General features: G+C 33.5%; 1 protein-coding gene and 1 pseudogene across 2 annotated transcripts; both read right to left on the bottom strand.

Annotated features, from left to right (window-relative positions):
• Positions 1 to 2,719: 2,719 nt before the first annotated feature.
• On the bottom strand, positions 2,720 to 21,402 carry LOC146945957 (acidic endochitinase-like; annotated as a pseudogene). The gene is made up of 2 exons (XR_015026557.1): positions 20,810 to 21,402; positions 2,720 to 3,436 (listed from the first exon to the last, which is right to left on the bottom strand). The product of XR_015026557.1 is annotated as an acidic endochitinase-like (transcript).
• Positions 21,403 to 26,029: 4,627 nt separating this feature from the next.
• On the bottom strand, positions 26,030 to 26,380 carry LOC146945956 (uncharacterized). Its single transcript, XM_085748126.1, has one exon. It carries the CDS (start codon positions 26,378 to 26,380, stop codon positions 26,030 to 26,032), a length of 351 nt encoding a protein of 116 aa, XP_085604252.1.
• Between the last annotated feature and the right edge of the window lie 303 nt (positions 26,381 to 26,683).

Raw genomic sequence — 26,683 nt, 5'->3', positions numbered from 1 at the left:
CAACTCTCATCTTCTTCATATTTGATATTGTCCTTTTAGTTTATTTTATAACATGATATTCCCATGAAGATCTAACTATCAGATGTCATATTGATTCATGTTTTTTTTCTTTTCACAACATTACTTGTTGTGTTGCGTGCTTGTACGTGAGATAACCATTTTCATTGAGTATTTCTATTCATATACCCAAATGACGTAAATACTATGGTCTGCTCATTCTTGCCTTATCATGATTTCTAGTTGCAACTTTATGATAGTAAATCTTATTTTTTCAGCTGAATCTTTATAACCTTTTTATGTTAATTGTTTTGTTGGCTTGCATATGGGAATGTACTTTTTATCAATTGAAGGTTAGGCTTGGATGATGATATATGTTTATTCTAAGATTTCATAGGTTTCTTTAATTATTGGTTCTGATTCCATTATCTAATAAATATTTTGTCTTTGTTCTGATCAATCTTTGTGTTATCCTTAACGACTTTAGTTTATGAGCTATATGTTTACCGATACCTTGTTTCTTAACTTTTATTGTCTTGAGTCTGTTGAAAGTGACTCAAACCGATTTTTGGATCAGTTTTGAGACTTGCGTCTCGACAAAAATTGGTTCCCGAAGTGCTAAAATCGGGGCCCAATTTCACGCTGAAGAAGAAAAACATAAACGTATTTTTGGGCGTGTATTTGTTCCATTTTTTTAGGGATGTTTTTACTATTAATTCTTTGAATAATTACCACTTAGATAAGGAATTTTCTTGATCACTGTTTATGAAGATTTGAGCTATAGTTTCTGAATAACTAAAATTTAATATTAAAATATCCATGAAGAATTGTAAAAATTATTATTTTCCTTGCTCATTGTTGATATACATAGGTTTGTGGTTGAGTTCTTGACCACAATTCAAATAATATAAGATCTATTTGATCTTAGTATAAGTTATATCAAAACAAATTAAAGAAATATTATTCATGCGTATTGAATGTGTTGTTGAAGTAGCAAAATTGATAAAATAATATCAAAAATATTTTGAAAAATGAATCATATTTGTGGTTGAACATAAGAGTAGTTATTGATTGTAATGATAAACCTCACATGATAAATTAACTTTATTTCTAGATCGAATGGTCCATATCATTTTTGTATAATCAATGTTATGTTTATGATAATTGGTATGGGAGAGATCATTATTGATATAGGCTTTAAACATGTGAAGATAGTAAAATTCTATTATTATGATTATGATCTTTGTTATTTATGAGTTCTCTTTACATATTCAATACTTATAATTTGATATAGTAAAGATAATCATGTGCCATTCCCTTTTCTATTATTTATTTTATTTTTTTAATTTGTCTCTTTATACACGTGGCCTTTTTATTTTTTTAAAATGATTGTTTACACATGTGGCACGCCAACTCATTTAATGAAGTGACACATAGGCGTTGAAAAATCAAAATTGGCAAAAATGACGAATATAAGGGCTAATTCATAGGAGACCAAATTTGTTATTTTTTCATATGGGACAAAATCGCAACATTTAAAAAATTTGGGGGGTCAAACCTCAGAAGTAAACTTAAGATTATATCTACTTTGGTTCCCTGGGATTTCATGTAACCCACTTGAACCAAAGCATCGTATGTATGTACCTGAAGTCACTTTGAAATTTGAATAATATTCACTTGCGTGATTTCAACTAATGTTCTTACCTTTCGTGTAAAGGTATCGGTTATAATCGTAACTATATTTCTGTTTTCTGTTAGTTTATGTGTGAAACATTTCCACAACAATATACTCCCTCCGTCCCTTAATGTAACCACCCATTTGATTTTATTTTTGTCCCTAAATGTAACCCCCTTTTCAAATTACTAGATGCATTTATTACTTTTTTCCTAAACATACCTCTAATTAATACTACTAACTTGTCTTGAAATATGAATAGTCAACTTTAATACACATACAAACAAATGACAATTTGGTAATATTAATACACAAAACAGACACATTAATTACACTGACAATTTTTCTTAAGAAATGTGAAAAATGCAAAGGGGGGTTACATTAAGGGACGGAGGGAGTATGTAATGTGAACTCGAGTTAAGTTTGCTTTTTTGAACGGCTAACTTTTGGAGTAGTGGTCATTTTGGTCCCTGAATGTGTAATGATTAGTCACAATAATCTCTTAATGTATCCAAATTCTAAAATAGTCCTTGATTTTTCACTAAGTTAGTCAAAATAGTCTTGACACTAAAATATTCTTTCAATGCTCACAGTAACGCTTTTTATAGGGCTGAAATGACAATAAGTAAGTAGTATGTAGCATGGCACTTCTGATTGAAGGTGTTTTCGGTGTGTTCGACACGCATCATTGTCAGACGCCGACAAGACACGTGATTACATTCAATTACATCATTTTCTTAAATTATTACTTACAATGGGTTGTCGACTCATCATGGTTTGTGTTGTCTATCTGGTGTGTGTAAGTGTTTGTGCTTCGTAAAGTACTTATAATGATTGACATGATAATAAGTAAGTATGTTGAAGGACTAATATAACAATATTAGTGAAACATTTCAACATCAAGAACTATTTAGACTAACAAATGTACAATCAGGGACTATTTTAAAATTTTGATACGACCAAAGAGTCTATTACTCCCCTGAGCACAAGACTTACCCAGATTTGAGACTGAAGTTACAACAGAACTGAACATGCAGGAGCAGAAAATGGCAGAAGAAAAAGGAACCAAACACAATGTTTCACTCCAAAACTGAAGTACAAAATTCACCCTCCCTAAATAACAAATCCAGCCAAAAGGTGGTACATTAAGGCAAACTCAAAGAATATTTGAGAAAACAAATAAACCCAGCAGTGCTTAGCAAAAACCACATAAAACTAAGACTACTTTTGCAGCTAAAAAATGGGTTAAAGATCACGATCCTTAGATTTGGATGATAACAAAGCTAATTTAATTCGGAAACAAGACGTTCAAAGATGCCGAGACAAACCTTTTCTATTGCCTTGAAAACTTGCGTCACAAATTGAAGAGCATGCCGCTTAACATGCTCGTCTATTTGTTTGTTGTAACTATTTTCATCATCATGGAATCTATCCCAAATCACAATTCCTCCATAGTTATAAGATTGTAAAATGTGAGGAAGAACATTAGATATGAGATAATCTTGTGGTATGTAACCACTACTAGGAGCTGCAGTAGCTGATCCTAGAAGTCCCATGAAAACTTTATTATCCAGTTGAACTAACCACGTCCAAGAATTCCTTGATCGTGCAAGCAATGTATCATTGGAGTTTATTCGATCATATTGAATTTTAGGGTTATTGTAGAATTTAACAATTGCATAATCAAATGAGCCAGTTTTGATAGCTTTGTCAAGGTACTGATCTGGAATAATACATTGGGATGCAACAGCTAAATAAAAGTACCTATAATAGATATAATTAGTTAGTGTGAGAAGTTAAACAAAGAAAAGATAAGAAAGTTGAACATTTTATATCTCCATCAAAAAAACATAATACTAACATATAGTTCCTCTTGTCTCATATTAAGTCTTAGATTTGGTATATTTGTCTGCCGCATGTTATTTATTTATTTTTTTAAATATCAACAAAACATCAATTAATATATTTTTCTACTAATATATAATAATTCATCAATACAAGAGATGCTCAATAGCAAAGATTATGACTATAATCGTACTTTAACGCGGAAGCGAAATGAACATATGAACATGTATAAATTTTTGGATCTATCTGATGGATTTGAGTAGGATCGTAAGAAATTCTAAGCTATGCCAAAGAACAAAGAAAGGAAATAACACATAAAGAAATGATAAAATAAGTTCAGATTTGTTCATAGCCTTCAAGGAGGCACACTAGCTCTTTAAATAGCTAGGTTACAGTGTTTAGACCTATTACAACTTATGGGCCTGGGTCACATGGATAGGTCCTTACAAAGACAAGTAAAATAAATACAAGGCCCAATACTACTTGAGAATATAATTCTTAGTCCATGCTGGCTTAATTATGGCCCTCTTGAGTCTTTGTGGGTTCTGAATGCTATCAATACTATCCGGTCCAGAAGAAACGTTTGGGTTGAGCGATCCAGCGGGGGCAGTCGTATGGTGCACCCTCTTTGACTGACTCAGAGACTCATCTGGATGGGTGAGTGTGGTGGTAGTTGAATTGAGTGGTTGAGATTTGTTGTGGGAAATAGGGACATTGGGACAAGTGGGTGAGAGTTTCAAGGAATTCTTTACAGCTAGTGGCAGATCATCTGACGGTGGAGATAAGCCTTGGTTAATGGGAAAATGATCACGTGGTGTAGAGTTGGGTTGTGGGGTTAAAGTGGTATGGGAAACCACAACGTCTTCGGAAAGTGGGTGAGAGTCATTTGTGTTTGATGGAGAGACTTGTGTTTCACCTTCCTTTGGTTTAGAGACCTCTTCGTTCTTCTCTTTGTCATTTGATACTTTCTCTTCTTCTGGTTCCTTTCATGTGCTGAGAACCTCATCTATTTCCATTTCTACAACAGGATCACACAGAGCTTTTTCAAGGTCGGGTGGGATAGGTCGAAAATGGCTTGTGAGCTTGTCTCCATAGTATGCTCTGAGCCGAGAAACGTGTACAACCGGGTGGATCCGAGAGGAAGGAGGGAGATCGAGCTCGTAGGCTACAACGCCGATACGGCGGAGGACGGTGAAAGGTCCGTAGTAATGTTTTGCCAACTTAGGAAAGGTACGACGGTGAACTGTGTGTTGCCGATAAGGCTAGAGGCGCAACCACACCATCTACCCAGCTTCAAAGGTACTGTCTTTTCTCTTTTGATTTGCCTGGGCCTCCATTTTCTATTTACTGCCATTGAAGTTTTCTTTGAGGTTGCTGAAAATCTGTTGTCTGTGTAGCAGGGAGGATTCAAGGTCAACCAACTTGGTTTGGCCTTTCACATAGTCACGGACTGTTGAGGGTGATCTGCCATAAAGAGCTTCAAAGGGGGACATTTTAATGGCTGAGTGAAAGCTGGTGTTGAACCAGTATTCAGCTAAGTGTAGAAATTTGAACCATTGCTTGGGATGATCGCTGGCTAAGCAACGAAGGTATGTTTCTAAACTCCGATTTACCACTTGTCCGTCCATCTCCGGATGATATGCTGAACTGAATCTCAGTGTTGTGCCTTGGATTCTAAAAAGTTCTTTCCAAAATGTGCTTAAAAAGATAGGGTCCCTGTCTAACATAGTTGAATTGGGTATTCCATTTAGTCTGCAGATTTCTGTGGAGAAACGAAGGGCAAGATCTTTGGCACCGAATCTGGTGGGTAAGGCGATGAAGTGGACGAATTTGGACAATCTGTCACAAACGACCCAAACAGCTATGTGGCCATGTGAATTTGGTAAGTGTGTGATAAAGTCCATAGATAAGTCTTCCCAGACTTGTTTCGGTGTCTCCAATGGTTGTAATAAGCCCTGTTTTTTTGTTGGTAGGTATTTATTTTGTTGACACACGAAGCAGTGTTTGACCCATTCTTTGACATCACGGTGTGCTCCTGGCCATAGGAATGATGTTGCCAGACGGGAGAAAGTTGGTTTAGTGCCTGAGTGTCCTGTAGATGGAGAGTTGTGGTACTTAAAAATGATAGCTGATCACCAGTCAGGGAGGTCTGGAAGAAATATGCGGTCTTTGAAGAAGAGCAAGCCTTCCTTAAAAGTGTAGAGTGAGCTGTTGGAGTCTGGCAGAACTGAGACTAGTTGTTGGCCTTGTTCGTGACTGGAATAGAAGGTGCGTAGGTCTTGCAGAATGTTTGGAACAACTGAAGAAACAGTCAGAAGTAGTGTTGCTGTATCTGGGGCGTGTTTCCTACTCAAAGCGTCAGCCACAAGGTTTGTTTTGCCCGGTTTGTAACAAATCTCAAAACTGAATCCCTGGAGTTTTGCAGCCCATTTCTGTTGTTCTGGAGTTTGTATTGTTTGTGTCAATAACTCCTTGAGGCTCTTCTGATTTGTGAATATATGAAAATGTCTTCCTATTAGGTATTGTCGCCATTTCTTGATGGCCTCCGTAATAGTAAAGATCTCCCGGACATAGACTGAAGACCGTTGCATCCGAGGACACATTTTTCGGCTGAAAAAGGCAAGCGGATGGCCTTCTTGTGACAGAACTGCCCCAATAGCTACAGCAGATGTGTCCGTGTCCAGTGTGAAGGTCTTAAAGAAATCTGGAAGAAGGAGAACCGGTGTAGTGGTCATAATGATTTTTAAATTTGTAAAAGTTTCATCTGCTGATGTATTCCATGTAAATTTTGTAGCTTTTAGCAAATCTGTGAGAGGTGCTGCAATAGTAGCATAATTCTGAACGAATCGACGGTAGAATCTGTAATACCCAAAAATCCACATAGCGCGGTGAGGGAGAGAGGAACCGGCCAGTCTAAGATAGCCGTGATCTTTTCCGGGTCAGGTGACACGCCGTCGGCAGAAATAACATGTCCTAAGTAATCCACTTGAGGTACTGTAAAGACACACTTATATAATTTGACAAAAAACTGATTTTGATAAAGCAATTCCATAACCAACTGCAAATGGTGTAAATGGTCAAACAAAGAAGTGCTATAAATCAAAATATCATCAAAAAGAACTAAAACAAATTTACGTAAAAATGGACGGAATAAATCATTCATTTCAGATTGAAAAGTAGAGGGAGCGTTAGTCAAACCAAAAGGCATAACTAAGAACTCATAATGTCCGTCAAAAGTGCGAAAAGCTGTTTTGTGTGTATCCTTTGGCATAACTCGAATCTGATGGTAACCCGAACACAAATCCAACTTTGTGAAAACAGTTGCTGCTCCCAATTCATCCAAAAGTTCATCTATGGTTGGTATTGGAAACTGGTCCTTGACCGTGACAGCATTGAGGGCTCGATAATCAACGCAAAACCGCCATGTCCCATCTTTTTTTCGAACCAATAAAACTGGGGAAGAGTATGGGCTGTTGCTTGGTGTGATTATTCCATCTTTAAGAATATACCGGATTATTGTGGTCATAGCTTCAGTTTGGGAGTGTGGGTAACGGTAAGGTTTAACATTGATGGGAGCGGTATTTGGTAGGAGTGGGATAAGGTGATCGTGTGGGTGAGTGGGAGGTATGTAACGCCCTCCTTGTTATTTAATTATTTTTCTTGAGATAGAGTCGAATTATATGATTTATTTAATTATGTGATATGTTGATATTTTATTGAGTGACTTTATTTTATTATTTATTAGAGTATATTTAGTGGAAGAAGATATTTAGTGGGAGAATATATTTAGTGGAGAAATATAATTATTAGAATAAGTAGATTTGGGGGCTGAAATAGAAAGAAGAGAGTTATTGGGCCTAATCAGATTTAAGAAGAGTAATTAGTAATATAAATAGAGGAGATATTAGGTTGAAAGAGGAATATATGCAAAAACAAGAATTTGGAGAAAACAAGGTTTAGAGAGAAGAGAAGAGAAGAGAAGAGTCAGAGAAGGAGAAGTCTGTAGACCTTGCTGCTAATCAATCTAAGGTAAGGGTGGGACTAACCTTCTTTAATCATAAGTATATGGTTCTGAAATAGGGTTTAACATGTTTGTTGTTGTTTTATTTTGATGATTAAAGAAGTTAGGGTTTGAAAAGAAGATAGGGTTTTGAATTGCAATTTAATTGATGAATTATGCTCAATTGATGATTTATGTTATGTTGTTGTTGATTTGTGGTTGTTGATGATTGTTGTTGTTAATGTCATATTATGAATTGAGTATGAATTATGTTGAGTTGTTGTTGTTGATTGTGATGATTTTGAATGAATGTGAAGTTTGAATAATATAAGTTGATTTTCCTGATTTTTTTCTTATCTCTGCCCCGAATTTTGAAATAGAAACTGGTATTGATCGGTGCGGAATTGGTCTTAGGTATAAACACGAAATTTGTAGGTATGGATGTTAGCTTTCTAATGTCGTTGGTCTGACATCAAAACGATTTATAGAACTTGAGTTATGGTCAAATTACTGCACGTAGGTCACAGTGAATTTTTATGGACTTTCTGAACAACTTTTTCGAATTTCAAATGAAAACTGGTATTGATCGGTAGAGAATTGGTCTTAGGTGTAAACACGAAAGTTGTAGGTATGGATGTTAGCTTTCTAATGTCGTTGGTTTGACTTCAAAAGGATTTATAGAACTTGAGTTATGGTCAAATTACTGCACGTAGGTCACAGTGAATTTTTATGGACTTTCAACACAACTTTTCCGAATTTGAAATGAAAACTGGTATTGATCGGTACAGAATAGGTCTTAGGTATAAACATGAAAGTTTTAGATAATTTTGTTAGCTTTCTAGTGGCTTTGGTTTGACGTGAAAATGATGTTTGATCTTTGAGTTAGGATGAAAATACTCCAAGGAGGTCTTAGCGAAATTGCCAGTGATAGCATTCTCTGTTTCATGTTTTTGTGTTTTGTTCATATGTTTCTGTTTTGAATTGATCTTTGTTGTAAACATGAAAGTTGTTGATAATTGTGATATCTTTCCAGTAGCCTTGGTTTGACATGAAAATATGTTGTTAATAATTTATTATGTTTTTACAAAGATGCATGATGAATTGTTGATATTTGATACGATGTTATATGATGTTGTTTAAGATTGATGAACATGATTATGATGTGAAGTCGTTGTCGTTGTCGTCACCACTGTTGTCGTCAATGTCATTAAAGTTGTAAGTTGTTTGTCGATGTTGTTAAAGTTGTAAGTTGTTTGTCGATGTCGTCGAAGTCGTTGGTCGTCAAGTATTGTTGTTGAGTCCATGCATCATCATTGTCAGAGAAGAGGGCTCATGCCCTGGAATGCTAGTCATTCACCCCTAAAGACGAGGGTTTATGCCCTGGAGCATTTTGCTCAATAGCGACGAGGGCTCAAGCCCTGGAGCCTTGTGCTTGAAAGTGACGAGGGCTCAAGCCCTGGGAGCCTTTTATGCTCAATAGAGACGAGGGCTTATGCCCTGAATGGTACCACATGCATGATGTCTTAGTTGTTGTTGCATTGTCAAGTTAAAGAGTTGTTGTTGCATCGTCCTTGATGTCTAGTCGAAGTTATGGATGTCGTAGTTGATCTATTGTCGTTGTTGTCAAGTTATCAATAAATTAAGGAGTTGAATTAAGAAGTATTACGAAGAAGTAACATAGTTAAATAAGTGTTATTTATGTTGTTAAATTCTGCTGATGAATTATATGCTTATTATTATTGAATGTGAAATCTCACCCCTTCTGCTTGGAAATGTTGCTCTTCGTATGAGTAACTTGCAGGTGATCGAGAATAAGTAGTTGTTGATTGCTGTCGTGAGTGGCTATCTCTCACTGTGTCTTCAGGTGCTCTGATACGTAACGGGATGGGAACTTTTGTGGCTATTTTCCATTCCTTACATACTGCTTATGATTTTACATGACTATGATTTAGTTTTTGGATTATTACGAGATGTTTTGATGAGGTCTTCGTGCCAAGACTAATTATGTTGTTGAATTAAAATCCGCTGCGAAGTTTTTGAATATTTATGTTGACCAATTTATGAAGGATGAATTGTTATTTATTCCATTTATGATTTTGAAGAAGTGTGACATCCTGTTTTAAGTTGAATACTCTGATCTTTATGTATTATTTTACATGTTGGGAAAACGGGGTGTTACAAGGTAGGCCATGGGGTGTTTGAAAGATTGGTTTATATGTGTGGAGGAGTGACCGTATGTCATGGGGAAAGTCAGCTGGCAGAATTTCTGTGTTGGGAGGAGTTGGTTGTTGTGGTTCGATGGTTGAAGAGCAAGTCATTATGTGTAGGGACGCGATAGAATCAGTGTGGACAAGGTGGCGTATAAAATGGTAAGTAGATTGTGTGGGATGAGAGGTTTGTTCTCCTGTAAGTGTGATGGTTGTGTAATTGTGCGAAAAGGAGATGGAAGGGATGGAGAAATTTGCCCCAATGGGATTTAGCCACTCCATACCGAGGACAACATCGGCTCCTTCGATAGGTAATAGATAAAAGGGAATGTGGAAAAGGTTGCTTTGAAGTGTTATAGGGACATTAGGATAAAAACGATCACAGTGAATACGGGAGCCGTTGCCAACCATGACCGAAAATGGGTAAATTGGGGAGTGTGGTATGTCGAGATGAGTAGCAATGCATGGTTGTAGGATATTATGGGTACTACCGGTGTCAACCAAAACAAAAACGGGTAGGCCGTAAAGGATACCTCTGAATTTGAGGGTGTTGGTCGAACTCTGGCTGGTTAGAGCTTGCGGTGATAAATGGAAATATGAGGGTTCCTCATCAAGTGTTTCAGGTTCGGCAATGACGTTGTCGGTTTCCTCTTTGGATTCGGGTTCCAAAATCATCAATAAGTAACGTCCAGTGGCACATCGGTGGCCCATTACATACTTCTCATCACAATTATAACATAGGCCTTGAGCACGCCGTTCTTGCATTTGGGTTAAGGAAAGACGCCGGATAGGTAACTTGGAAGGAGGGGTGGTGTGGTTAGGAATTTGAAGTTTTGTAGGCAGAGGGTTAGTAATTGCAGCTTGTTTTGGGACTGTGGAAAGAACTGCTGGGTGGTTTAAAGGCGTGCTGGTGGCTTGGGAGTAAGGCCTTGTGGGTCGGGATTTGGAGTCCTTGATCTTTGCCTCAATGAGCTGGGCAAGATCGATAGCTTGTGTGATGGTGTAAGGTCGTTGGACGGCGAGTTCATGGCGTATTTCGGGAATGAGGCCAGAGATGAAACAATTGAGTAAAGCATCAGGGGGTAAGCCAAGCACGCGGTTTCCTAACTTTTCAAATTGTGTTTGATATTCGGAAACCGAGCCATAGTGACGCAATTTGAACAATTGGGCTTGGTGGTTTTCATAGGTGGAGCGACCAAAATGTAGTTCCAATGCTTTAGAGAAAGAGGCCCAATCAAACAATTGGTGGTTTTGGTACATCCATTTGTACCAACTAAGGGCATCACCCTTCATATAAAAGGAGGCCAGTGACAAACGGTTCTCGGTGGGGATGTTATAAAAGGCAAAAAACTGTTCTGCTTGAAACAACCATTATATCGGGTTGTTGTCGTTGAACGGTGTGAGTTCAATTTTAGGTTGTCGGATAGGAATAGGAGGTTGGTTTTGGGGTGTTGGTGAGATATAGGAGTTAGGTGCAGGTGTGTGGTAGGGTGATTTTTGTGAGGGAAAGATGCCAAAAGGAATATTGTTACCAAAATTCAAATTGTGGTTTAGTTGGGGTGTTTGTGGGTATGGTGATGGATATATGGTTGGTTGTGGGGAAGGGGTGTGTTGGTAGTTTATCGACAGAGAAACGGGTAAGGAAGCGGTCGGTGAAGTAAATATGGTGTTTGTGGTAGTGTGAGTATTGGAGCTTGAGACTGGGTTAATGAGACCGGTTGTGGGTGTGTTGAGGACAGTGGAAAAATGGGTATGGTGTGATGGTAAGGGAGAGGCTGGAAAGGACAATATTGCGTTTGTAGTAGAGTGAGCAGATTCGTTACCTGAGGTTAACGGTGGAGGCGGAGGAGGGTCAGATGGCGGAGGACGTTGCTGCAGCGCGGTGGTGATGAGAGTTGTGAGTGAGTCGTGCCGAGCGTTGATGATGTTGAGCAAATTTTCGTCGTGTGAGTCTAGTAGGTGTTGTTGGTTGTCCAGTTTTGTATTGAGAATTCCAATTTGTTCGGTGAAGTGGAGGTGGGTTGCATGATGGGTTTCTTCCAAGCACTGCTGATGGATTTGAGTAGGATCGTAACAAATTCTAAGCTATGCCAAAGAACAAAGAAAGAAAATAACACATAAAGAAATGATAAAATAAGTTCAGATTTGTTCATAGCCTTCAAGGAGGCACACTAGCTCTTTAAGTAGCTAGGCTACAGTGTTTAGACCTATTACAACTTATGGGCCTGGGTCACATGATAGGTCCTTACAAAGATAAGTAAAATAAATACAAGGCCCAATACTACTTGAGAATATAATTCTTAGTCCATGCTGGCTTAATTATGGCCCTCTTGAGTCTTTGTGGGTTCTGAATGCTATCACTATCACATGTTGATTTATCAAAAATTATAGGAATACTTGGATCCATGATGAAAGGTCTTGAATTTTTCTCTTTACCCAAATGGATTTGCTCATTCTCAAAGTAACTCACGCTTGTGTTAAATTTGCGTGAGTAAACTCACGCTACGTGTGTTAAGTCATGCAGAGATTTACAAGAGATTTACACTAGCGTGAGTTAACTCACGCTAAGATTTGCCCTAGCGTGAGTTAACTCATGCTGAGAGTGAATGAGATTTGCACTAGCGTGAGTTAACTCATGCTGCGGGAGTTAACTTACGCAGGGGCATTTTGGTCATTTACTATGAGAATGAGCAAATCTATTTGGGTAAAGAGAAAAATTCAAAGGTCTTTATGTAACAACGAAGGTAATCCAGAAACACATACAAAGAGATGGGTGACAAACCCCATTGGCAAGTGGTTATTGTTTCTTGAACCATTTATGCAGCAGAAGTTGATGTGTGCAACTTATTATTTCAACCAACTCGACCACAATTACTCGATAATTTAATAAATTAAATGGAGAATGACTTGGACATACAAGATATTACCCACAAATGTAGGTTGAATCCGTAAGTTTACTCTATTCCTCACAATCGTAAGATTACTTGGCAGCTCTTGTTGCGATAGCAAACTTAAAATCAAACAAGAATTGTATGAAATATTCTCAAAATGCATGATTGAAAAATATATTAGGGTTAAATATGTTTTTGGTCTGTATAAATACTCAGAATTTCCTTTTTAGTCTATACAAAATAAAATTGCATTTTTTTAGTCCATGTAAAAAATTTCGCCAGCATTGTTAGTCTTTTATAAACTTTTTCATCAACATTTTCAGTCTCTGTAAAACTTTTCGTCAGCATTTTTGGTCTCTAGAAGTGCTAAAAGAAAATGTTATAGAGACCAAAAGTTGTGATTTTGTTTTATAGGGATTAAAAACAAAATTCTAAATTTTTGTAGAGATCAAAAATATATTTAACCCAATATATTATCATAGAGAATTTAATAACAATAAGTTCAAATATCACAATCATGGAATAAACCAAATATTTAATTTCAAATCAAATATGAAAAATGAATATTTTGTTTAAGCAACACAATTTCCGAAAGCCGAGTACAAAATATTTTGCATAGTCACTCATGAATTATCAAAAGATTTAAAACCATACGTTCTCCAAAATCCATAATGTCCAGCAAGCAAAAAATTAAAACTAACTCAAGCTATACTTTTATGTTCATGCATGTAAGTATAGAACATAATGTATCGACAGTTGCATTGAAAATAAAAGCCACAGCCATACTCAAGATTTCACAAGACCACACACATAAATTGTCCAATTTATCTTTCCACTCTTCCTTAATGGCGTGTTTGGTTTGAAGAGAAATATGTGAGAGAGACTCTAAGATCATTTAGATCATTTACAATGGTTTCAACGCTCGACACAAACTTTTTCTTTTTCCAACACTCCACGTCAGTTTCTCTCTTTTCCACCTAATAATTCAACACTCATTCAACTTTTACACTCTCCAATGATTTTTTTTTTTAAAAACATTCAACACTCTACTCCACCACTTACATGCATGAACCTAGAAGCATTAGAAAGTATAACTTTTCTCTTTCTTACTTATATTTTGTTTTTATTTTATTTCTTTATTTTTTTTTCTCTTTATTGTTTTCAATGAATAAAAAGAGAGAACAAAAAGGTGGTCGTGAAATAGTTATACAAATAATCAACAATTCTCTCATTTATATTTCTCTTATTTACCCGTTACATCAAACAACACATCAAATTTACTTTATTCTTTAAGTACTTTTCTCTTCTTAGACCATTTACAATGGTTTCAACACTCAACACACACCTTTTCTTTTCCTTATTTTCTCTCTCTTCCACCTAATAATTCAACACTCATTCAACTTTTACACTCTTCAATGATTTATTTTAAAAACATTTAACATTCTACCCCACCATTTTTTATTTCATATTCTTATTTAATTTTATATTTTTGTTTTTATGATTACATAAAATTACAATTATCGATTATAATTAAATTAAAATAATAAACACTTAACAATTTATCTTTTAGATTTTTGTAAAAACAAAATTTATTTAAATAATTTATTTATATTTAATTATCTTATATTATTAATAAAAAGGTTAATCTTTCAATTAAATAAACTCTAAAAATAGCAATAGTCATTATCAAAACAAACATTACAAATAACTTAAAATGCAATACAATATACAAAGCACGTGGCACACAGATAACTTAAAATGCAAGACAACAAACTAAGCACACAACACACAAGTAACTTAATTAGTACGATACAAATCATCTTCAATCACGAAACATTCCAAACTTTGCCCATTTGTGTTTCACTAGATCTGCTTGCAATTCGTGATGAACATTTGGATCACGCAACTCGGATCTAGCACGCACATGATTTGCAAGAGCGGGTAACACCTCGGTCGAGTATGGTTCCCATGCTTTAGGACAATTTTTCCACTCCCAGTGCATGCAGTCAATACTCCCGATCATCCCTGGGAACCCCCGATTTCACTAACATGTAGTATTCTTTGCAGGTCATCTTGGGTTGGTGCTCTTAGGTACACTTGCTCATACAATCTTATGATTCCTTTACAGAATCTACATAAACACTCCAATGTTGTAGTACCTCCAATTTTGATGTATTCATCGACCGCATCTGCTGCCACACCATATGCTAACATTCGCATTGTTGTGGTACATTTTGCTAAGGGTGATATACCTTCTTTATTGGCTGCATTAACTCGCTGGTTGAAGTAATCATCACTACTTGATAGGTCCCCAACGATTCGAAGGAAAACATGTTTTTGGATCCGGTACCGACGACGAAACATTGCATCGTCATATTTAGGCTCATTGGCAAAGTAGTCGTCAATTTACGACTACTTTGCCAATGAGCCTACATATGACGATGCAAGTTTCGTCATCGGTACCGGATGCAAAAACATGTTTTCCTTCGAATCGTTGGGGACCTATCAAGTAGTGATGACTACTTCACCCAGCGAGTTAATGCAACCAATAAAGAAGGTATATCTCCCTTAGCAAAATGTACCACAACAATGCGAATGTTAGCATATGGTGTGGCAGCAGATGCGGTCGATGAATACATCAAAATAGGAGGTACTACAACATTGGAGTGCTTACATAGATTATGTAAAGGAATCATACGATTGTATGAGCAAGTGTTCCTGAGAGCACCAACCCAAGATGACCTGCAAAGAATACCACATGTTAGTGAAATGCGGGAGTTCCCAGGGATGATCGAGAGTATTGACTGCATGCACTGGGAGTGGAAAAATTGTCCTAAAGCATGAGAACCATACTCGACCGAGGTGTTACCCGCTTTTGCAAATCATGTGTGTGCTAGATCCGAGTTGCGTGATCCAAATGTTCATCACGAATTGCAAGCAGATCTAGTGAAGCACATATGAGCAAAGTTTGGAATGTTTCGTGATTGAAGATGATTTGTATCGTACTAATTAAGTTACTTGTGTGTTGTGTGCTTAGTTTGTTGTCTTGCATTTTAAGTTATTTGTGTGCCGCGTGCTTAGTTTATTGTATTGCATTTTAAGTTATTTGTAATGTTTGTTTGTTTTGATAATGATTATTGATATTTCTAGAGTTTATTTAAGATGAACCTTTTTATTAATAATATAAGATAATAAAATAAAAATAAATTATTTAAATAAATTTTGTTTATACAAAAATCTAAAAGATAAATTGTTAAGTGTTTATTATTTTAATTTAATTATAATGGATAAATGTAATTTTTTGTAATCATAAAAACAAAAATTTAAAATTAAATAAGAATATGAAATAAAAAGTGGTGGAGTAGAGTGTTAAATATTTTTAAAATAAATCATTGAAGAGTCTAAAAGTTGAATGAGTGTTGAATTATTAGGTGGAAGAGAGAGAAAATAAGGTAAAGAAAAGGTGTGTGTTGAGTGTTGAAACCATTGTAAATGGTCTAAGAAGATAAAAATATTTAAGGAATAAAGTAAATTTGATGTGTTGTTTGATGTAACGGGTAAATAAGAGAAATATAAATGAGAGAATTGATGATTATTTGTATAACTATTTCGCGACCAACTTTTTGTTCTCTCTTTTTATTCATTGAAAACAATAGAGAAAAAAATAAAGAAATAAAATAAAAACAAAATATAAGTAAGAAAGAGAAAAGTTATACTTTTTAATGCTTCTGTGCCTTATTATATATTATAGTTGATTATGTCACGTATGTCAATGCATAATTTTAATTGTATATTAGTAGAAAAATATATGCTATAATTTGTATTTATATATTAGTAGAAAAATATAGTCAAAATATGTTATACGAATAATGCACATTTTTAAATTAAGTCATTTAAAATGGGAGGGAGTGAGTACTAAAATGGCTTTAATTACTTGAACAACCTTTTGGTTGATAGTTTATGGGACAACCATAAATTACAAAGAAAAATTGAATATTTGCACAAATACCAAAATAATAGAAAGATAAAATAAAAAATACTTTCTCTGGTCATATTTATAAGCAACTTTTACTTTTTCAGATTTATTAAATAATTGATAAATATGGACTATATACATCACTCATTCAATGAATGTGAAAATGCAAAAATTACTTATAAATGTGATCGTTGGAAGTAATGTAAATATGAAAAAGAAAACTATGATAAAAGTTGTCAGAAAATGTTCAAATATCATTTCTTTTGAAAATACCATTCTTTTTTGGTTCAAAATTGAGAGTACGCACCCTGACCCTATAGGTAGGTCCGTCTCTATAATAAAGTTGAGACTTTTTATTTGAGTAATGATATTTTGACATTTATTTGATAACGACTTTGTTGACAATCTTGTTTTTCTCACTTCTTATTGGTCAAAAACAATGGAGAGAGAAAAAGGAAAAGAGAGGATAACAACATCATGTGAATATGAGAGATAAAATTGTCCAAAAATTATCAAAAAGTGGTTGTCAAAATATCATTTCTCTTTTATTTTGGACCACGGTGATGCAAAAGCATATGCTATGATTTTATCATGTACGTTTTGGTGCAATTGAGCAGAGGGCTATCAAATCAATTTGCTTTTTTGTCATTCATGTTTTCGATGCATAAGGAGTAGAGGAGGACTAATAATTGAGTATTTGTTGGTAAAAAAGACTTGCATTTGTCGGTAAAAAAAAAAAAACAATTGAGCTATTTGTAAAAATAATTTACACTCGATTTTTCAAGGTCACATGTTAGTTAATAATAATATAGTAAAATAGGCGCCGTTTAAGGTGGGAGACCTTCTTAGGTCTCCTACCGTAGGAGACCTCTTTTTTTTTTTTTTTTTTACAACTAATATGATTTTTTTATGTGAGAATAATATGAATGTTTATTGACCCTTAGATTAGAATTAAATGATTGAGATTAAAAGCCCTCTTTTAAACAACACATGTTTCTTGCCACATGGTATCCTGTTTATATGGATTGTTCATCTTCTCCAATCCAAACAACACCGTCGGTGACACTGTAGCAGAAGTTTTTGTCTACACCAGAATATTTTTTTCCTCTCTCTCACACGGTTAGCTAACTAAGCTCTCTGTCAAATATTAACGCCGATGTTAACACTGCCGACATCACCGTCGACGCCGATCTCCATCTTCTAAACTTAGATCCAAACTGAAAAAGTTATAATAATCAAATTTTTGATTCGTTTTCTTCCAGAACGCTCAAAGCTTATCAAAATCTCCATCGCTAGACTAAGATCAAAATAATAATCAATTGAATGCATCACGAAAAACGACTTTAAGTTTTGCGACCCTAATAATAATCAATATTTGGATCAAGATCTAAAGAACTACGAGTCGCTTCATGAACCTTATGGCCATACTGTTCTTTCTTCAAACAGACAAACATGCATTTACCATAAGCTTGTCCCTTTACAAATCACTCTCTTATGTTCATAATCAATTTGTTGTTATCTCACAGTTTTGAAACCATGTTGTTTTCACATTCAAATTTTGTAGTGTTAGTTGTTATTGTGATGAAAGACGAATTAATGTTTTAAGGAAGCTGGAACACTGTAACGATGCGGCGGTGGAGTCGCAGTGACGAGAGAAGAAAAAACGGAGAGAAACAGAAGGGTAAAAACATATTGGAAACACATGGGGTAGAATATTAGGTGCTATCAGTTCATGCTAGCTATCATAGAGGTTCATAATCCAACGGCTGACTTCTATTCATTTTGCAAAAAAAAAAAAGGTTCAAGTCTCCTACGGTAGGAGACCTAAAGAGGTCTCCTACCGTAGCCTTTGCCTAGTAAAATAAGGTTCATAAACAAGAGAAGAAGGAACCAAAACCAAAACATGGATAATCCACATAGATCAATAGTAATATATCTCAATAAATTAAACACGAAAATCCGCTTTGATACCATTTGTTGGAATTAATCTAATAATTCATCAATACAAGACATACACAATTAACAAATATTAGGAAAATACTTCCATAACATAGCTTGTGTGCCATTGGTGCCATTGGGGAAATCCTGGCCATTGATGTGTGTGGATGTGTGTGGGGATGTGTGTGTGATGTGTGTGTGTGGTGGAGATGCAAGTTATGGCACCAATGACACACAAGCTATGACACCAAAGTGGAGTCCCAAATATTATGACTATACTCATACTTTAGTGTTGAAGTCAAATAAATATATGAGCATCTATAAATTTTAGGATCTAGACATGTTGATCTATCAACGATATGAGAATACACGACTTCATGTTGAAAGGTCTTTCAGCATCAACGATAATAATTTTGACGAGGCTTGCGGTTTTTCCTCAATTTGAACTCTTAGGGTGTGTTTGTTTCTATGGATAAATAGTGAGGGGAAAGAAAGACAAGGGAAAGAAGCATTTTCCATGGTTTGGAACAAGTGAAACTAACTAACGAAAGAATGAGACACATGGGTCCCACACAAAAAACCTTTCCATGGCAATATGGGCAGAAAGGTTGGGGAAGCAATCATTTTTGTTTAAAAAGTCCAAAACACCCCTACTTTTATTGTTTTTTATTTCTAAAGGGGTGTGTGTGTATATATAAGGGTATCTTTGTCAATTAGAAAAAATAGATATTTATTTCCTCCAATTTTCTAATCCACTTTCTATTAAACCAACAACCAAAACAATCCCTTCACTTTTCATTCCCTTTCTTTCCTCATGCAATCTTTCCTTTCACTATCTTTCCTCTTACTTTCTTTTCTCATCCACACATAGCCTTAATGCCTTTAGGCACTATTTAGAGATGGAGAGAATATGTAATGTGTATGCTGAGACCATAATCTATACTACATATAGAGTTGATGGCCAATTACGGTCTCATTAATTATTCCAATATAGGTCCTCCCGACTTTCACTCATATTGAACTTATATTAATTAATTAAATGTATAATTAATTATCCATTTATAAATCTAAATAGTTTTATTTTTTATTTTATCACTAATAATCAATTAAAACTTCTAATTATAAATCGTTAATATAATTATTAGTATAAAAATAATAAAATATATTAATACTTTAGTACACTAAACTAGTTGTATCATATAACTTTGTGCACTTAATGATTTTTTTAAGAACTATATATATATATATATATATATATATATATATATATATATATATATATAATCTAAAAAGACTTAAATATGTGCACTTAATGATTTTTTTAAGAACTATATATATATATATATATATATATATATATATATATATATATATATATAATCTAAAAAGACTTAAATATGTATTTGCTCAATGTAAATATAATTTCCAAAAACTTTTATTTTGTTTAAAAATACTTACTTGAAGAATTAACCTCCATATAACGTACGAAGATACTTGATTTATACAAAAAGAAAAATATTGTTCTAACTCATTTTGAATGACGCAGAAGTCCACCAAATTTCTGCATCACCTTTTAAATAATTTTACAAATCTTTTAAAAATAAATTCAAGGAAACCTGAGCAAACATTATTTTGCATTATGACATTTCTTCCTCTCTCTGACACTTAAAATAACTTCTCTCAAACCTAACCTCAAACAACAAAAAACCAAAATGAATGAAAAACACTAAACAACAACAACAACCAAATCCCTCAAAAAACAAAAAAAACAACAACAACAACCAAAATGGTGTTCCTAGAAAAATAATACAACAAAGAAAAAAACATTGTGAGAGGAGAAAGATAAAGAATATAAATAAATGACGACTAAATATGAATAAGGACAATAACTTGAAAAGGAAATCGAAACCCTCATTTGACATAAACATGGTGAAGGAGTGACTCAAACAAGAATAAACAATTAACATGGTGAAGGATTTTGAGCTTGTAGATTTATTCAAATTTTATTTAAGAAGATTATTTAAGGGTAAGTAAAAAAAATTAGGTGGACTGTCACATCATTAAATACTTAACAATAAGCATCTTAAAACAAAAAAATTAGGGAGGGACCAAAATCAATCTACCCAATATTTATAAGGATTAAAAGCATAATTAAGTCATCTTAATTTTTTTTTTTTTTAAATAATTTTAAGTCATCTTAATAGTAGTACTTATTTATGGACATATATAGTACTAAACATATTGACATTTCTAATTAAAGAAAAAAAATAGTAAAATTACCTGTAATTTTGTCGTATGTAGAGAAGATACTTAGCAAAGAACTCCCATTGATCTGGACCTCCTTGAATATCCAAACTAATTCCATTCAAAGTAACACTTCCAAGTGGACCAAATTGACCATTAAGGAAGTTAGTAAATAGATAATTAGCTACATTTTTAGCATCTTCTATTGAACCAAGAGAGTAGGTTTCATAGTCACCTCCAATGGAAAGAAAAACTTTCACACCTTTTTGTTGACAATGAATTATTTCGGGTTCAAGTTTTGTGCAAGGGTTTTTGTCATTACAATGACCTATGAAGTTTAACTTTGGGATTCTTCCTTCTTGAAAGATATTGAGGAATGGTAAGAGTACAATCTTGTAAAAACCAGTGTCACAAGTTGATTTCAAAGTGCTTTCTTCTATGTTTTGACCCCAATAGACAACCATATTGCCACCATTTGATGATGGTTTGATAGTGAAGGGGAATATTGTTAAGACCAAGAAAAGGGTCAATGCTTGCCTTTTTGAAACCATATTGCGGTTATTGTGTTGTGTGTAAGATAGTTTGATTACTTTGGATCCATTGAGAAACCCTAATATAAAGGTCTTAGGATAAGGTTATATTGTACGATATAATTAACTATAAACTAGTAATCTTCTTATCTAACTTGTAAATAAAAAGTACTTTTTTCTTGACCAAGTCAATAGGTAAACATTAATTAATCTTTAACGTACAGCTTCCAGCTTTCCAGCCTATCCAAAGTGGACTTTGGATACTTTATTTTTCTTTCTAAAAATATCAATTCCAAAAACTACATTGATTCTTACAAAATATTGTCGTAATGAATTATGATTCCTACTGAGATACTCATTTTTTTTAGTGGTCGAATACCGGACCTTTGTATATTTTATGCACTATCCCTATCAACTGAGTTAAACTCACGAGAACTCTTACTAACATACTCTAATGACACTCCATATGTTATTTATAAAATTTAAAATATAATTGCATTCTCCAAACTACACATTAGAAATATAAGAATAAACATTTTTGAAATTATAAATTTTAAATTAATTTGAAGGAATTTTCAGAATATATTTATATTGAGTCAAGTAGGTAATAATATTTTCTTATATTCTAGACCATCATAATTAAAATTGATTCGTGTTGATATTTGAGAGCGGTGAGAGGAACTAAATATACTATTTCCATCATAAATAAATATAAACAAGAAAGAAGATATGTTTGATGGTCTAAACTATTAGCAAAAGACTCTTTAATCAATAAAGCAAGTTCTCAAGCATAATCAAATGAAAAAACTACTAGTTCGAGAAATATAATTATATTTAGAAAGTTAAATTCATATGTACTTTAAAGGTTTTTCGATGAAGATTATATTAAAAAACAATTGTTTTAAATTGACTGTTCAAGTGTAACAAAAAAAAAAATTGATTGTTTAAGTTATGAGTTATCTGTTAAAGAAATCATGGCTTAAAATACAAATCGAACACTTTGTATTTTACCAAAAAATAAAAATCAAACATTTATTAAAATAATAAATACTACATTACGACAAAAATTTGTTCTTTTTTTTTTTGACAAAAAAACTTTGTTCTTTTATTTCGTTAAAAAAATACCGTTAAGACATATTTTAACATTTTTATATTCAATCATCATTTGTATTAAAAAAAAGTGACAATGTCTTTGCATCAATTATTTGTAGGGTTGTGGTCACGTGGAACAAGTTCCTTTAAGTTCAGTCTTCATTTACTTTGTAGTGATTGCTGGGTTTTGCACGTTAGATTACTGACTTCGGGTCCCCGGATTGGGACGGGTATAGTACGTAAAATGCAGTAATAATTTGTGATCGGTGTGTCTTAAACTATGTGTTTTTCTTCTTCTTTTTTTCGGTCATATTTATGGCTGTGGCTACGGTACGAGACCATTATGGGTCTGTCACCGTGCAAGACCTCTTAATTTTTATTTTTGTTTGTTTCAAATTGTTTAGGAGCCATTGGATTTACTTATTTTAAGTGAACGGTAGGGATTAATTTAAAAGTTCTCAAAAGTTGATTGTTAAAATTTGTATTGTTGATGAACATTGTGGAATTTGTAGTTTCATTAACCAAAAATACTGTTGACAAATATAGTTGAATTATGGCATTTGGATATTGTGGAAAACCATTGAAACGGACTGATTTACACCATATGTACTGGAAAAAATTACAAGACCAGATTTTAAAACGTTATTAATAATTGTCCTTATATTTATTTACTAGTGAAGAGGCGAGCACGTGAGTGTTCGTCTTTACGCTGTTATTGTTGCGCTAATGAATGTAATTATGAACGGTATTTTATATTAAATTTTGATTTTGATTAAAATTAGAAGTATAAATATTTACGACTTTTAAATTGTAACAAACTTAAAAAACCATGTTTATCTTTTTCAATAGCAGCAATAATATAATAAATATAATATAAATCCTTATCTTTTTTATTACCACCAACAATATAACATTAATATACGAAAATTTGTTTAATGACATAATTAAAATTATAAAAAAATCAGCCCAAAATCTATATCCCGTCATATATAATACTGATAATATTGTTCCTATTGTAATGAGATTTTTCCTATTTTAACAGGATTTAATTTTTAATTAAAATCTTAAAATTTAAAATAATACTTCATCCATTCCTTTTTAAGTGTCGTTTTAGAATTTTAACATAAAATTAGCGAAGTGTACTTTTTTCCTATTATACCCTCATTTTAATCAACTAATGATTTCCTATTTTCTTGCACACACACTTTATCTTTCCAATAAATTTAATATGTAACAAACAATTGTTAGTTACTACTCTCTTCCTCCATCAAATTCCTATTTTTTTGTGCGTTTTATCTTTCTCTCGTAGCAAACAATTTTCAATTTTCCAAATCTTGTGCATATTTCTTGAAATTTTTTACAAGTACTACTCATGTTTTTTTTTTTTTTTGACAAAAGTACTACTCATGTTATTTATATAATTTTAACTCTTCATAGAACTATTATCATATGTAACAAAAAAAAAATCAGTTTGAAGATAACAAGAAACAAATCTTGTTTTAAAACAAAACAAACAAATTTTGTTTAAAAAAAACAAACTGAAATTTTTTAAATATATAGCATTAATTAGTTTTATTCACAAATATAAGAATAATTGACAAAGGGTATAATTGACAAATCATACCGTTAAAAATACCAAAACGACAGTTAAATAGGAACGAAAAATTCACCCTAAAAAAACACTTAAAAAGGAACGGAGGGAGTATTATTAAAGAAAAATAATAAATAAAATAGTTTAAATTAAGGGTAAAATAGGTCATGAAAAAGCCAGTTCAAACTCATGTATTTCAAACTTATTTTCTTTATATATAGTATAGATTAAAAAATTGTCCTTATGTCGTAATCTGCATTATCAAAACTAGCGAAAAGACGGGCTCTCACGTGTCCGTCTCTCCGCTCTTTTTATTGCGCTAACACATGTAAATTATGAACGGTATTTTATATAAAATTTTGATTTTGTTTAAAATTGTAAGTACAAATATTTTTTATTTTCAAATTGTACCAAACAAAAAAAAACATGTCTACGAGAATCTTCCTAACAACTAATATTCTTATCTACGAGAAACTGACTAAGATTTTTATCTATGATAATCTTACTAAGACAAACTTATGCTCTATGAAAATCTTCCTAAGAACTAAGATTCTTATATGTGAGAAACTTACTAAGATTCTTATCTATGATAATCTTACTAAGACAGACTTTCGTTTTATGATAATCTTACTAAGATTGACTTTCGTTCTATTAGAATCTTCCTAAGAACCAAGACTACGATTCTTATCTATGATTCTTCCCTCCGTCTATTTTTAAAAGACTACTTTCATTATATGAGAATCTTTCAAAAACTAACTTCCGTTCTCCGAGAGTATTCCAGAGACTTACACTCATTTTATGATAATCTTCCAAATACTTGCTTTCATTCTATGAGAATCTTCCAAAGATTAACTTTCGTTATCCGAGAGTCTTCCAAAGACTTACCTTCTTTATATGAGAATATTTGAAATACTAACTTCGTTCTTCGAGAATCATCCAAAGACTTACTTTCATTCTATGAGAATCGTCCAAAGACTAACTTGTGTTCTATGATAATCCTATAAAGACTAACTTACGTTCTATGAGAGTCTTCCTAAGAATTAACATCCTGTTATACAACAATCTTCCAAATACTAACCATCGTTCTATGATAATTTTCATAAGATTAGCTTTCGTTCTTTGAGAATCTTCCTAAGACTGATTCTAAGTTCAATTAGGTCATATCCAGCTGTGAGAATGTTTTTGTTTGATACCGTTTGTCGTTTAAATGAGTTTCAGTCGACGAACAAACATACTTCGATGTTGACTATGTTTCTCAAGGGATAGTTTATCGTTTCTGAAGGGATAGTTTATCGAATGGACTTATCTCTAAGATTCTGATCGGTGAAGTTTGAGTTCCTGGTTTATTCTAAGTTCAGTTAGGTCATATCCAGCGGTCGTAATGATTTTGTTTGATATCGTTTTTCGTTTGGGTAATTTCAGTTGACGTCTATTGATTTTGATTAATGTGAAGTTGAGATAATTTTTATTTTGCTTTACAATTAGTAAAAAATACGTGTACAATATTTAGATTATTGATAATTGTTTGTCATGGGAGAGAGATAAAGTGTGCTAAAAATATAAGAATTTGTTGACGGAAAAGAGAGTGACTAACAATTGTTTGTTACAAGAGAAAGATTACACGTTATATTTATTGGACAGAGAAAGTGTGTGCAAAAGAATAGAAAGGAACAGAGAGAATATTCCAAAACGACACTTAAAAAGGAACGGAGAAAGTAATGTATATTAAACTAAAAATTAATTTATTTTTATTTGAATATAGTTGATATATTAATATAAATAGTTGGAAATAATTAACATCTTCAACAAGCCAAGAAAAAGAGGATAGTTGGAAAATATGAACTACCTAAATTGACCTTTGCTTCAACACGCGAGTATAATTGTTATAATACTCATCACCTACAGTTTCAATTTAAAAACAGCAATGTCAAAAAAAAAAGGGGTTATAATACTTCATGCACCGTAGGAGACCCATTGATGTTGCGCACTGAAAACGGCGCCCATATTTATAAGTAAATATAGATTTTTTTTACAAGAATAAACTTATTGCATTTCATTCATAATAATAGTAGAGATACAAGATGGAATCCAAATATGAATATGGAAACTAGCATGACGCAAAGCCACTCTAGCAAAGCTATGAGCGACTTCGTTGGATTGTCTCTGAATAAACCTAACATCAGAGGTTACTAAATCAGAAGCTAACAAGCGTCTACAGTCATTGATCACTGCGCTAAAATTAGAGACGCTACAATTACTACCATAAAGACTATCTACCACAATTTTGGAGTCAAGCTCAAAGTCCACAATACCCAGTTGCAGATCGCGAACCCAATACATTGCTGATAATAAACCTAAGGCCTCACCCAATTCCACGTCAAGGATCGGAGTCATCCATTCAGTTTTGGCTAACACATAACGACCTTCATCATCTCGAATACACACACCAATTCCGACCCGATTCAGAGCTTGAGAAAAGGATTCATCGACATTAAGGAATAAAGAAAGAAAGAAAGGCTATTTTTTGGATCCTTGGAAAGATTAAAGAAAGAAAGGCTAGGGAAAGAAAGTGAGTGGATACAGTACCTTTCCACCCTTTGGCAGCACATAAAAAAGATGAGGAAAGAAAGTTTTGTGGTGGGACCCACGCTCAAAATTTTTCCACACATCCATGGTCGGAAACATGTAAAAGACAAC

This window comes from Medicago sativa, chromosome 2, assembly GCF_051527215.1.
Source record: "Medicago sativa cultivar Bolivia chromosome 2, Bolivia_mono, whole genome shotgun sequence".
In the NCBI taxonomy this organism is placed as follows: Eukaryota; Viridiplantae; Streptophyta; class Magnoliopsida; order Fabales; family Fabaceae; genus Medicago; species Medicago sativa.
The sequence above is the reverse complement of the archived record's forward strand: the minus strand, read 5'-3'. Positions and strand labels throughout refer to the sequence as shown.